Raw genomic sequence first — 14,829 nt, forward strand, 5'->3', positions numbered from 1 at the left:
AAAAGACTCCATAAACAACAAGGAGCTTTACAGTTGGATATAACCAACTGAAATTTGCAACATACAGAAACAGTTTCATGCCGTCTTCTCACAAAATAGTTTTGAGTTTTGTTTTGATTTTAATTTATTAAAAGGAAGGAACAAAAAACCTCTTTGAGACTGCTGGCATTTTCTCACCGCCTCAGAGCCAAAGATTCCTCCAGAGGCGGACGAGAAACTGGTGACACAGCAGGAGCCCCACCACGTCCATCAGGGAAACAGCCCCTCTCTCAGCCCCTGCATCCACACTGCACACCAGCCCTGGAAACAGCAAGTTTTAGGACAGGGACCCGCTCTTGGCCCGTGCTCAGCCACCTTTAAAGACCCCAACGCGACAGGCAGGTGCCACGAACGGCCAAAAGCCAGCGGTGCAACCGGTACCGGCTCAGGAGGGCGAGGGGACCAGTCTCCTCGGGAGCGGGCCCCACAGCCCAGCCCTCCCCTGCCCCACCACACACACACGCACCCGGGTCTACAACCACCACCTTCGCGGAGGCAGGACCGACATCTGCCAGCCCTCCTTCAGCCTCCCCCCGCGCCCACCTGGAACTCCAGCCCGTAAATCACCGGCGCGTCGTCCTCCATGGCAGCTGCCCAGCACCCCCCTCGCCCTGCCTGCCGGCTTTCTGGCCCTCGGCGCTGCCCGTTGCTTGCCGCTTCCGGGAGGTGCGCGCACACATGCGCTCCCGCCCGCCCCGCTCCGCCGCGCAGGCGCGGTGGGGAGCGGGGCTCGGCGCGGCGGCGGAGCGGGCCGGTCGCCGCTGCGGCGGGGAGGTGAGCTGGGGGAGGGGAGCTGGGGGAGGGGAGCTCGGGGAGGGGAACTGAGGGAGGGGAGCTGGGGGAGGGGAGCTGGGGGAGGGGTTGCACTGGCCGGGAGACGCCCGGGTGCGCCGGTGCTGAGGCAGCTTTGGGGCCTCATCCCTGGCGGGGGGCGGCGGGCCCCCCCCGGGCTGGGCCAAGCGGAGGCTGCGGGGAAAGCCGTGACCGTCCCCGCCGCGGGGCGGTCAGGGCCGAGGGGCTCCCGCGGCGGCGCCGGAGGCAGGGCCGGTCCCCGGCGGCCGGGCCGCGGTTGCGGGGCGGGCCGGAAGCTGCCCTGGCGCCCCGCGTTTGTGCGGCGCGGCCCGCTCCCGGCCGGGCAGCCTGCGCTGCCGTGACACCCCTGAGCCCGCCCTTCTGTGGGGACCGGGCTAGTCCCTGCGAGCAGAAGAACGAGTATCGTTTCGTCTGTGTTGAGTGGGAGGCGTTTGCTCTTCAGTCCCGATGTTTTTGCGGCTTGCAAAAAGGATACAGAGAAAACCTTTTCCAGAATTAATTTATTCTCGGGTTGATGTTAAATGCAATATGTCAAATAGTGAAATGGTTCTTTTGAAAGCAAGAATTTCGGTGTTTGTATGACAGGAGTTTTGGGATACCACCCGAGTAATAAAACTAATACTTGTCTTGGTGGGGGTTTTTCCCTCTTCAGCTACCATGGAGAATAATGAAAGTAATGCTAACGATACAAAGAGCATCTTGGGTGAAGATGACAGTGGAGACATAGTTCAGCAGAAAACTCAGGAAGAAATTCTCCTTCATGAGGAAACCATTGATCTGGGTGGAGATGAATTTGAGTCTGAAGGGAATGAAACCATATCAGAAGATTCAAGTAATTTTGTAGATAAACTTAATGAACAAATGATGGAGAGTGTCATCATTTCAGATTCTCCAAACAACAGTGAAGATGACACAGGTGAACTTGGTTGTCTCCAGGAGATGGTAGAAGAAATGGAAGCTAAAGATAATAAAAAAACACAAGCAAAAGTGAATAAAGAAGAGTTTTTGAGTAATGAGAGTGAAACTGAACATGAAGAAACTCCCAAAGATATTTCTGAGATTGGAACAGATGATCAGGCGTCTTTAAAGGAAGAATCCATTCAGGAAGATGTGAAGGAGGAGCCAAGGTTGGAAAATAATGTTCCTGTTGAAACAAAACCAAATGATACTGCTGAAAGCAAACCTGAGGAACAGATATCATCACCCAGTACTAGCAAACCATCTTCTGAGGCTGAGCCTATTCCTGTGTGTACCATCTTCAGCCAAGCAAACAATGTTAATACCCAGCCACAGTTGTTCCTACCTGACGGTTTTGAGTCTCAAATGGTAAAATCCCCCAGTTTTAGTAGTATAATTGAGACTCCAGCAAAGTCCAATCCGCAGGTGGTTCAGCCAAGCCCTAGTCTAAGCAAGTTCTTTGGTGATACTTTAAATACTAATACTTTAGCTTCAGATTTTTTTGATTCATTTACCACATCTAGTTTTATTTCCGTTAGTAATCCAAATGCAAGCTCCTCAGTTCCAGAACAAACGTCCTCTCTTTCTAAAGGTGGAGACAGTTCTTGTGCTACGTCTAATGCTACTTTCTCTGTGCAAAATGGGAGACCTGAAGCAGATGGTCCTCCATCATCTTTAGAAGTAACTCAGTCTCCCAAGCCATTCTCACAAATCCAAGCTGTTTTTGATGGAAGCGATGACCCATTTGCCACAGCCTTAAATATGAGTGAACTGGATAGAAGAAATGATGCTTGGCTTCCTAGTGAGGAAACCAGAAATGTTCTCATTTCAGTTGCCACACAACAATACAGCACCGTATTCATAGATAAAGAGAATCTCACCATGCCTGGATTAAAATTTGATAATATCCAGGTAAGAGTGTACTATTATATTTTAGTCTATGATCATATTATATTTTAGAAATACTTTATAAGAGCTGTCTAATAATCAGTCTGTGTATCATAGTGCTTCATATTGTTGCCAATGGTCATTTGTGTTTATTGCTTCAGTTCTTGATTAAATCCTGACTAAATCCAAATTTACTGTTGCTGCCGACACATACAGGAAGGGGCTAAAACCAGATCTAACTTGTTCATAGTGGAATTTTTTGAGTAGGTTGAAAACTAGTGTTGTCAGTTGTCCTAGAATTCAAAGCTGGTTGTATTTTAAGAAATTCCATTAGTTTCTGGTCCTCCTAGCTAGTAAGAATAATGCTCTTATTTGGACTGTATACAAAATCATCATATTATACTACAATACTACTGTCTACTACTACAAGCAGACATCTTTGCTTATGGAATTCACTGTCACAGCCAAGTGGGCAGTAACATTTTGCGTTGGTGTTCACAGTGCTCTCAATAATGTTAACACTGACTTAAATCGCATTATTTGTGTCTTTCTAAGCAGCGTAAAGGTATAACCTGGAGTAAGGTTTGAGGGCTGGAGCAAGCTATTGGGAAGGGATAACCCTCAAATTAAAGGGAAAACTCCAGATGAGATCACAAAGGGAAAGATGTAGCGGTAACCCATTGCCTCCTCTTCTATCCAAGCTCTCAGCTAGTGTGAAAGCATAAAGCATTTTTTTCAGAGTTTGAGAAATTTCACTTGATATCTCTCATGAAGCAGTTTTATCCTTTCTGTTCAGCCAAGACTAATGATTGCAATGGATTTTTTTTTCTTGAAATAAGATAATCTTATTTCTAGTCTGTGTCTCTGGATAATAGAATTGTTATCTAGAGAGATGATGGGGCATAAACAGGAGTTATTGATGTGTGTGTGGCTGCAGAGCTATGATCTTCTTGGCATCACAGAGACCTGGTGGGATGGCTCCTATGAGTGGAGCATCAGAGTGGAGGGTTATAAACTCTTTAGGAAGGACAGGCAGGGCAGACGAGGTGGGGGTGTTACCCTTTATGTGAAAGACCAGCTGAAGTGCATGGAGCTCTCCCTGGGGATGGATGAGGAGCCAGCAGAGAGTTTATGGGTTAAGATTAAGGGGAAGGCAGCTACTGGTGACATTACAGTGGGGGTTTGCTACAGGCCACCTGACTAGAAGGACAGTATAGACAAGACACTACAATAACAGTGTCTTCACAGTGATGTTCACAAGCTGTGGTACTCATGGGGGACTTCAGCCACCCTGATATCTGTTGGAGAGACAACTTTGCAAAGCACAAACAATCCAGGAGGTTCCTAGAGTGTGTTGATGACAGCTTCCTTTTCCAAATAATTGAAGAACCAACAAGGACAGGTGCTGTGCTGGACCTGGTTCTTGCCAACAAGGAAGGGCTGGTGAGGGATGCTAGGCTCAAAGGCAGCCTTGGTTGTAGCAGCCATGAAATGGTAGAGTTCAGGATCCTTAGGATAGCAAGGAGGGCTCACAGCTTACTACCCTTGACTTCAGGAGGGCAGATTTCAGCCTCTTCAGGGATCTGCTCAAGAGAGTATCATGAGTTAACATTGTGGTGGGAAGAGGGGCCGAGGAAGGCTGGCTGATATTAAGGATCACCTTCTCCAGGCCCAAGAGTGATGGTCCCAACTGAGAGAAAGTCAGGTAAAAACTACAGGAAGCTGGTGGGGATGAGCAAGCAGCTCCTAGAAAAGCTCAAACTTAAAAGAATCATACAGGGAGTAGAAGGTAAGGCAGGTACCCTGGGAGGATTACAAAGAGGTGTCTGAGCAGGTAGGGATCAGGTAAGGAGAGCCAAATCCCAGATAGAATTAAATCTTGCTGTGGATGTAAAGAGCAATAAGAAAAGCTTCTATAGGTATGTTGGGGATAAAAGGATAACCAAGGAAAATGTAGGCCCTTTCCTGAAGGAGCCGGGAGACCTAGCTATGCAGGATATTGAGAAGGCTGAAGTTCTCAGTGACTTCTTTGCATCAGCCTTCTGTGGCTAGTGCTGCAGTATTATCACAAAGACCACAGCAGGTGATATAAGGAACTGGGAGAACGAAGCACCCCTCCATGTAGGAGAACAGATTTGTGACCACCTAAAGATCTTGAAGGTGCATAAGTCTATGGGACCTGGTGGGGTCCATCCACAGGCCCTGAGGGAGCTGCCAGTTGCATTTGCTAAGCCTTTGTTCATAATATTTGAGAGGTCATGGCAGTCTGGGGAGGTTCCTGCCAGTTGGAAAAAGGGGAACATAGCATCTATTTTTAGAAATGGGAAAAAGGAATACCCTGGGGAACTACAGGCTGGTCACTCTCACCTCTGTGCCTGGCAAGATCATGGAACAGATCCTTCTGGAAAATCTTCTAATGCACATGGAAAATACGGAGGTGATTGGTGACACCCAACATGGCTTCACTAAGGGCAAATCATGCCTGACCAATTTGGTGGCCTTCTATGACAGGGCTATAGAGATGGTGGATGGTGGCAGAGCAGCTGACATCGTTTACCTGGATGTGTGCAGGGCATTGACACTGTCCCACAGGACATCCTTGTCTCCAAACTGACAAGGCATGGATTTGACAAATGGACCACTCAGTGGATAAGTAATTGTCTGGATGGTTGCATCCAGAAAGTGGTGGTCAATGGTTCAGCATCCAGGTGGAGGCAAGTGATGTGAGTAACATTCCTCAGGGGTCAGTGTTGGGACCAGTGCTGTTCAATATCTTCATTGGAGACATGGACAGTGGGATTGAGTGTATCCTCAGCAAGTTTGCAGACGATACCAAGCTGTGTGGTGTAGTTGACACCCTAGAGGGAAGGGATGCCATCCAGAGGGACCTTGACATGCTGGAGAGGTGGGCCAATGCCAACCTCATGAAGTTCAACAAGGCCAAGTGCAAGGTCCTGCACCTGGGTCGGCACAACCCCAGGCACAAATACAGGCTGGGGAGAGAATGGCTGGAGAGCAGTCCTAAGGAAAAGGACTTGGGGGTGGCGATAGATGAGAAACTCAACATGAGCCACCAATGTGCGCTCACAGCCCTGAGAGCCAACTGCATCCTTGGCTGCACCAAAAGAAGTGTGGCCAGCAGGACCAGGGAGGTGATTCTTCCCCTCTACTCTGCTCTGGTGAGACCCCAGCTGGAGTACTGAGTACAGCTCTGGAGCCCTCAGCACAGAGAAAACATGGAGCTGTTGGAGAGGGTCCAGAGAAGGGCTATGAAGATGATCAAAGGGCTGGGGCACTTTTACTATGAAGAGAAGCTGAGGGAGTTCGGGCTGTTCAGCCTAGAGAAGAGAAGGCTCCAGGGAGACCTCATAGCAGCCTTCCAGTATCTGAAGGGGGCCTACAGGAAAGCTGAGGAGGGCCTCTTCACCAGGAAAGGTAGTGATAGGAGAAGGGGTAATGCTTTCAAACTGAAAGGATTTAGGTTAGACGTTAGGAATAAATTCTTCACCATGAGGGTAGTAAGGCACTGGAACAGGTTGCCCAGGGAGGTTGCGGATGTCCCCTTCTTGGAGATGTGTAAGGCCAGGTTGGATGAGGCCTTGAGCAGCCTGGTCTATTGTGGGGTGTCCCTCATAGTAGGGAGGTTAGAACTTGATGATCTTTAAGGTCCCTTCCAATCTCAACCGTTCTATGATGTTGGGGTTCTGGATACTTTAATCCTTAATTGTGGCGTAACAAAGATTATCAGTCAGGAGTCAAAGAACATCAGAGAGCAGTCTGTATTAATTTCCCAGCTGCAGGAAATGTCAGAAAAGTTTCTGAATCAGGTCCAGATTTGTAGCTGAATTATGTGACACATCTTAGGTTTCTGTCACAAACAACAAATTATACCAGTTTTAGACATATACCATACTGCTGCCACTTCTTAAACCATTTTGTTTGTAATCACACAGCCCAATAATTAGCAGGAAAGAAAACACTATAATAGGAAGCTACTCCTCCTCCACCCCTTAAAAAGAAATTTGAAGGGACCTTCCCTGCTGCCCTAAAAAGGCCTTAGACCTTTATGAGTAATTCAGGAGTGTGTAGTATTTCTCTCCTGAGAGCTAATGGGATGGGCAGAAGGAATGATACCTTCTTCAGGCCCAAAGGATGAGGGCCTCATTGCAGGTTGCCTTTTTTGCAGTAGTTCTCATTCCTCTGTCCTGTCAAGGATTAAAGGCTGTTTTGTGCTGATGGGTCCCTGAATCTGGGCGTGTGCACTATTTAGGGACAAGTTTTGAAGTGCTATATGCTCGCATGATTTCCCCCCCTTCCAGATAACTGCTTTTCAGTGGCCTGAATGTGTGGCTTGACTGACCTGACATCCCCTATTTTGGTATCATTGTTCCGCATTGTTCTGCAAATGGTGTATTTAACTGAAACTATAGTTGTAGAGTACTTGAAATGTCAACTGAAGCATTGTGGGAAGCATGTTTTCAATGTTAAATCATCTTCCAACAATGGTCATTAAAGCTTTGGTATGAGTAGTTTGCTGATGTTAAATGTTAGTGCAAGATGTTAAGCCCAGGCTGCATGCAGCTGACAAGTTTGCTGAAAAGTGCATTTCCAGTGAGCTGTAAGTGTGCTTAAGGGAGGACAAAAATTTTGTATGACGTGCATTGAAGAACTTATAATTTTCTTTTCCTGCTCACTCAGAAAGTGTATGTATAATGTCTGAGTGTGGGAGCAACCTGGAGTACTGCTTTTTTATGTCCTTTCCATTATGCCTTTCTCCATCAGTTACTATCTGCTGTCATTATATCCTTTTCTTGTAATGTTGAGGGGTATTAAAAATTCTTTAGTATTTATTTCATTTTGCACACACTGTTTTTTCCTAATCCTTCAGACTCCTGTGTCTGAAAGACAGAAATCTTCTTTATTCATAGAATAGGTAACAGCATTAGAGGTAAACATTTTCCATGTTGCAAAAACCAAACATATTTCCCATCACTATCCATGGTGAGAGTGCAAACATTTAATAATCAATTATCTTTATCATATCTGTATTTTACTGTATTTTATACAGCTCACTTTTTTTTTTTTTTTTTTTTTGTTTAGGCAAAAGGCTTTGTAGCTTTCTTCCTGTTCTCTCTGCTAACAATTTCTTACCTTGGTTCTTCAAGTGAACATTTTCGTGTTCCTTTAGAGGGATTTTTGACAAATATTTCATTGCATTATTACATTTTTGCATGGTCAGAATTGTAGAATTGCATTGTAGAATTCATTGCCCTTGGATGTGCTTTTTTTCAGGAAAATAGGCTGAAAAATGAGACAAAATGTCATGGGAGGTATGTCTATCAGTGAATATTTAAAAATGGTATGCAAATATGTCCTTTGGCACAGGTGAACCACAAAGTTCTGGCTTCTTTAAGTTGGGAAAGACCAGTATAAAGTTATCCTGTTAATTACACTCTTTCTGTGAACGTATGCTGTTCACAGACAGGCTAGATCTTAACTCTGGCTGAATGTGGGTTATCATAGAATCCTAGAATCCTAGGGGTTGGAAGGGACCTCGAAAGATCATCTAGTCCAACCCCCCTGCCAGAGCAGGGTCATCTAGAGCACACTGCACAGGAACGCATCCAGGTGGGTTTTGAATGTCTCCAGAGAAGAAGACTCCACAACCTCTCTGGGCAGCCTGTTCCAGTGCTCTGTCACTCTCACAGTAAAAAAATTTTTCCGAATATTCACCTTAAACCTCCTATGTTCCAATTTGATCCCATTACCCCTTGTCCTGTCACTGGTCAACACTGAGAAAAGCCTAACTCCATCTCCCTGACACTCGGCCCTTACATATTTGTAAACATTGATGAGGTCACCCCTCAGCCTCCTCTTCTCCAGGCTAAAGAGACCCAGCTCCCTCAGCCTTTCCTCATAAGGGAGATGTTCCACTCCCTTCATCATCTTTGTAGCTCTGTGCTGGACTCTTTCCAGCAGTTCCCTGTCCTTCTTGCACTGGGGGGCCCAGAACTGGACACAATACTCCAGATGCGGCCTCACCAACGCACAATAGAGGGGGAGGAGAACCTGTCTTGACCGACTAACCACACCCTTTCTGATGCGCCCCAGGATGCCATTGGCCTTAGCCATAAGGGCATATTGCTGGCTCATGGTCATCCTCCTGTCTACCAGGACCCCCAGGTCCCTTTCACCTACACTGCTCTCCAGCAGGTCAGCCCCCAACCTGTACTGGTACATGGGGTTTCTCTTCCCCAAATGCAAAACTCTACACTTGCCCTTGTTGAACTTCATCAGATTTCCCCACCCAACTCTCCAGCCTGTCCAAGTCCCTCTGAATGGCAGCACAGCCTTCTGGTGTGTCAGCCACTCCTCCCAGCTTGGTGTCATCAGCAAACTTGCTGAGAGTACATTCTATACCCTCATCCAGGTCGTTGATGAAGATGTTGAACAACACCGGTCCCAGTACTGACCCCTGAGGGACTCCACTAGTCACACACCTCCAACCAGATTCCGCCCCATTGACTACAACTCTCTGCCTCCTTCCTTTCAACCAGTTCTTGATCCACCTCACTACCTGATCACCAAACTCATTCTTGATCAACTTATCTACAAGGATGCTGTGGGAGACGGTTATAAAGTGCTTTCTGTTTAAAAACAAAAATAGGAGATTTAATTCTCTTGTTAACAATAATGTGTACAGTCCCAGCAAGACAAGGACACCATCCCCTGCATCCTGTCCTACACTCTGTCTTGGCAGACGTGGTACCTGAAGAGAGTGCATACAATAGTAGCACGGTTTTCAACATCTGCCAAGGTGTGGTCCACGGTTTTTCAGTAGCTGCTTGACATTGAGCTTGAATTCGTGATTACCTGTTGAAAATCTCTAGCACACAGAACCACAGGGTTGTCAGCCAGCAGATCATAAGGCACAGAAATCAGTAGTTGACCAAAGATTAGAGGGGGAAATTGAAGAACAGTGGATGCCATATACAGAGTTATTAGTTTTATTACTAACAAAGCTTGAAATAGATTTGGACAGTCTTCCTCTTAGCTGTTCCATGTCGTAAAATGTAGAATTAATCTTGTCAAACTTCAGAAATTTGTTTCAAATGCCTCTGTCTCAACTAGTCTTCAATTTACTGAGCTCAGATAACCCTATTTCTCTGATTGACTCCTGCATTTATTTATTTTGAAATTAAGAATACTTGTTGAAAGATTGCTATTTATTTGGTTTTATGGTCTCTCAAAGTTTATTTTCTGTGGCTAATTAATCATGCATAGATCAGTTAGCCTTCTCTTCAATCAGTAGATCGCACCTTTCAACATTAATATCCATTATGAAAATCCATAAAACTTAGTGTGTTTTGTAAGATCTCTGAGAAATGTTTTGTAAGCTCTTTGAAGGATAATAACACAAGAAGCAAAGAAACCTGAATGCTTCTGTGCTAACTGAAACCTAAACATTGAAAAAAAGAATATAGCAAATAATGTGGAGTAAATCTAGAAGTTTTATTAAATACTGTAAATGTGTATGCATTTATATTCATATATATACGGGAAAATAAACATTTCACAAGGGGAAAGAACTATGTTGCTTAGCTTGAATTCAGTGTTTTATTTTGCCAAAACAATCTTTAAAAATGTCTTGTTATGTTTCTTCTTTTCCTGTTCCATGAACACCAAGGGAGATGCAGTAAAAGACTTAATGCTTCGCTTCTTGGGGGAGCAGGCTGCAGTGAAGAGACAAGTTTTAAACGCCAACTCAGTAGAACAGTCATTTGTAGGCTTGAAACAGCTAATTGTAAGTATCAATCTTCCTAATTCAGTACGTATATATTAAATACCATGCTTCCCTTAAGATAAGCAGGAGCTACTGAGTGTGAGGAGAAACTGGGAAAAAAATCAACATATCATATCACTCTATTCATTATCTTGCCAAAGTACAGTAGTTTTTAGTGGGAATTACAGTGAGGTTTAAATACTGTGTTTTAAATGATGTAGTAAGCATTTTTATATGCAAAAGCTAGAAAAAAGATAATGTTAAGTTACTGTGAGTTTTATTGGCTGTGATTGCAAAACAGATTTTAATCACTTTTTTGTTTATCTACATATGTATTACTTATGTTTTCACCCTAGGGTTTTATAAAAGGTAAGACATACCAGTTTTAAATGGGAAGCGAAGCTGATGTGATAATTTCAGCTGCTTTAATTTTTTGTTTAAGTGCAAGAAAAGTAAACTAAATTACTTGCAAATGAAAGCTTAATTTTCTCAAAGTTAAAATCCTTTCTGTAATGTAAAGATTTTGGACATGGAAGTAGCTGCATGTACCAGCCTTGTGAAGCTCGCCTTGTCCTTTGTCTTCCTGTATGAAACTCTTTGCTGTTGCATGACTGAGCCTTACTTAATTTGCTGAAATGTCAAAATGTTTTAAGTTTATTTGATTTCTGAAAAAACTGGATGAAAAATTAGTGAGGAAAAGCAGTGAGGATTGTGTTAGGACAGTCTGTATTTAGTATTTAACATAGGTTAATTTAATTGTGTTACAATACATGTAAGGCTCCCAAAGATACTTTTTTTCATGTTACAAAGATTCTGAGAATTTAACTTGAGAGTTTAACTTGAGAGTTCGGAAGGGAAGAAAGGTCTTATGGAGAAATCTTGTCCCCATCAGTGTCTTAAGTACAAAAAGCCTATTTCTGCACTTTGTTTCTGTCACCGTTTGACTCAGATTGACAACAATGCTCTCAATCCCCTCCCCCTCCCACCCAAGTTGTTCATCTGAGTCAAACGGTGACAACAATTTATTGGCGCCCGACGTGGGGGTCGTAGATCTCCCTGTAATGTCTGAGCCGGCAGAGTAAAGGTGTGACCTTGAAGACCCAGCAGTTAGAAAAACATTCCACCGTTACCAGTTGTAGCTGGAACACTTTGCTACTAGTTAAAAGAAAGCTTACTGAAGGAAAAAAAGGTGTCTGAAAGATGTGTAGATGTGATGCTTAGGGACATGATTTTGTGGTGGACTTGGTAGTGATATGTTTATGGTTGGACTTAATCATAGAATCATAGGACGGTCTGAGTTGGAAGGGACCTTAAACCTCATCTCGTTTTAACCCTCCTGCGTGAGCAGGGACACCTCCCACTATAACCGGCCCTTGAACATTTCCAGGGAGGAGGCTTCCACAACTTCCCTGGGGAGACCTGTTCCAGTGTCTCACCACCATCATGCTGAAGAATTTCTGCCTAATGTCTAACCTAAATTTCCCCTCTTCCAGTTTTAAACCATCACCCCTTGTCCTCTCGCTACGAGCCCTGGTAAAAAGTCCTTCTCCAGCTTTTTTGTATGCTCCTTTCAGATACTGGAAGGCCACTGTGATGTCTCCAGAGCCTTCACTTGTTCAGGCTGAACAACTCCAACTCTCTCAGCCTGTGTTCATAGTAGAGGTGCTCCAGCCCTCTGATCATCTTTGTGGCCCTCCTCTGGACTCGCTCCAGGTCCTTCTTATGTTGGGGACTCCTGAACTGGATGCTGTACTCTAGGCAGGGTCTCATGAGAGCCAACTAAAAGGGTAGAATAACCTCACTTGATCTGCTGGCCATGCTTCTTTTGATGCAGTCCAGGACGTGTTTGGCTTTCTGGGCTGCAAGAGCACGTGATCTTGCACACAAGTTCATCGCTTGATGATCTTAAAGGTTTTTTCCAAACAAAATGATTCTGTGAAAGTTGGGAATATTGCTGTGTAATTTCCCAAATGTTAAGATTTTTTTTTCCTTAGCTGTTTGTTTCGTATACACATGACACATAAAGAATTTCCACTGAGTCCCCTCCTAGCTCAGCGTACTCACTGGTGGCGTGGTGTGAGGAGCAGAAAAAGCCTTGTCTCTGCATAAGGTCTGCTCAGCAATAATGAAAACACCTCTGCATTATCAACACTGTTTTCAGCACAAATCCAAAACACAGCTCCCTACTAGCTACTATGAAGGAAGTTAACTCTGTCTCAGCCAAAACCAGGACAACTACCCATAAAATGAGAATTGATGAGATCATTTTAGTCACCCAATGCAATCCCTTGCAATGATGGACAGCAACTTAAAAGAGCCTACTTCAAAGGGCTCAGTAGTACAGAAGAGAAATGCATAGAATTAAGATAGACTTAAGCTTCACACTGATACCTGCTATTTAGGTGTTTACATGCAAACTGATGTCTGAACTCTTAAGTCAAAAGAGATCTAATCAGAACAGTTGCTGGATCACATCTAAATTTAGATGTGTAAATCTAGGATCCCATTTAAAAGTGTCAGGAACTATCACATGCTGTAGGAGGACACCAGTGGAACTGAAAGCAAAAGTGAATGTTAAATTCTGTTGAGAAGAAATTTGTTGGGTTAAAATTCTCAGATAATCTTGGGTGATCTCAGTCTTACTATAGGAAGAAAAGGAAGAAAGAATAAAAAAAAAAAAAGCAATATTCCAGGATTTTTAGCTCCACAGGAAAATACTTAATTTGTATCTGGTTACTGTTTTAATCCTATGTGAATGGGAAAAACATGCTAAATGGCTCACAGTATCCCAAATCTTCATATCACAGGTCTTCAGCTACAACTCTGGAGCTTCTCTATTCTACCATACAATTGCTTCTGTTATCTTATTTGGCTGTTTTGACAAATACAGATACGTTGCTACTACCTTCAAAGGCTATTCCACAGCTTAATTCCATTGGTGGTTAATTAAAGGAATTCTAATCAATCCTCTATCAAATTTTTTTTTCTAATCAAAGATAAAGTTGTTTACAACCATTTAAGTGTTTTGATCTCATGTTGCTCTTTTAGTAATTTTTTTCTTCTCAATATTTGCTTCCTCTCCTTTGCTACTTTATATGGGTAGACAGCAGTGACATTTCCACTTCTCAGATTTTCCTCTTAAAGGGAAAAATTGCTGTTCTGTAGTCATCTCATCATGGATGACTTCATAATCATACTAGAAGCTCTTCTCAGAATCTCTTCCAATTGGTTGGAAAAGACCTTGAAGATTATCAAGTCCAACCATTAAGCTAGCACTGCCAAGACCCCACTAATCTATAACATCTCACCTGAGCCTTCTTTTTTAAAGGCTGAACAACCCCAGTTCCTTCAGCTATTTCTCAGAAGACTTGTGCTCCAGGCCCTTCACCAGCTTCATTGCCTTTCCCTGGACTCGCTCCAGCACTTCAGTGTCCGTCTTGTAGCGGGTCCCCAACACTGAACACAGTATTAAAGGTGTGGCCACACCAGTGTCAAGTACAGGGGGACAATCACTTCCCTAGCCATGCTGGCCACACTGTTTCTGATACAAGCCAGGATGCTGTTGGCCATTATTGGCCATCTGGGCACACTGCTCGCTCATATTCATCTGGCTCTTGACCACTTCCTCCAGGTCCTTTTCCTCTGGACAGCTTTCCAGCCACTCTTCCCCAAGCCTATAGCATCGCATGGGGTTGTCATAGCCCAAGTGCAGAACCCAACATTTCGCCTTGTTGAATCTCATACTGAGTTGGCCTTGGCCCATCAATGCACCCTGTCCAGATCCCTCTGCAGAGCCTTCCCACTCTAAAGCAGATGAACAGTCCTGCCCAACTTGGTGTCATCTGAAGCGTAGTGAGAGTGCACTTGATCCTGTCACCCAGATCAGTGATAAATAGAACTGGCCCCAGTACTGAGCCCCAGGGAACACCACTTGTGCTTCACAGTATAAGTTAGCTTACTTTCCATATTAATGATTATGTTTTACCTTTTCTATTATTCTGATATTGTAAATAATCTGATCCCTTTTTAGTGATGTGATCCTTACATACATTGACAAAACTTCCTAGAATACATCTACAAATGTAGATATCAGCTCTGTTCACCAGGGTTGCAAAAGAGTATCCTTGGGTGGTGACATCTCACCTTCCTTATAAAGGTTACAGTAAAAAACATTTACTTATATACATTGAATAACAATTCTGCAAGATGAAATTCGTGCTTGCAGCAAAGAGTGTTGGAGACGGAAGTCCTTTTGGGGAACCATAGTGTAAACATTCTGAGGGTTCCTCAAGTACAATTCATTGTTAGAAAACAAATAGTATCAAGAAGGTAGTAAGCTGAGCTACCGA

The 14,829-nt window shown here is 44.1% G+C and overlaps 2 protein-coding genes across 4 annotated transcripts in view; one reads left to right on the forward strand and one right to left on the reverse strand.

The window, feature by feature from the left end:
* Nucleotides 1–742, reverse strand: part of EIPR1 (EARP complex and GARP complex interacting protein 1) — a 106,780-nt gene extending 106,038 nt beyond the window's left edge. Inside the window, exon 1 of one of the 2 annotated variants that reach the window (XM_051613957.1) lies at nucleotides 583–742. In XM_051613957.1, coding sequence (XP_051469917.1) covers nucleotides 583–624 — 42 coding nt within the window. In that variant the 5' untranslated portion in view covers nucleotides 625–742. The remainder of the gene's footprint in view (nucleotides 1–582) is intronic. The other variant, XM_051613956.1, reaches the window with a different exon arrangement.
* TRAPPC12 (trafficking protein particle complex subunit 12) overlaps nucleotides 712–14,829 on the forward strand; it is a 56,298-nt gene continuing 42,180 nt past the window's right edge. The window contains exons 1-3 of one of the 2 annotated variants that reach the window (XM_051613955.1): nucleotides 712–813; nucleotides 1,505–2,721; nucleotides 10,385–10,501. In XM_051613955.1, the coding sequence (XP_051469915.1) occupies nucleotides 1,510–2,721; nucleotides 10,385–10,501 (1,329 nt within the window). In that variant the 5' untranslated portion in view covers nucleotides 712–813; nucleotides 1,505–1,509. The remainder of the gene's footprint in view (nucleotides 814–1,504; nucleotides 2,722–10,384; nucleotides 10,502–14,829) is intronic. The other variant, XM_051613954.1, reaches the window with a different exon arrangement.

This window comes from Apus apus, chromosome 3 (genome assembly GCF_020740795.1).
Source record: "Apus apus isolate bApuApu2 chromosome 3, bApuApu2.pri.cur, whole genome shotgun sequence".
Lineage (NCBI taxonomy): Eukaryota > Metazoa > Chordata > Aves > Apodiformes > Apodidae > Apus > Apus apus.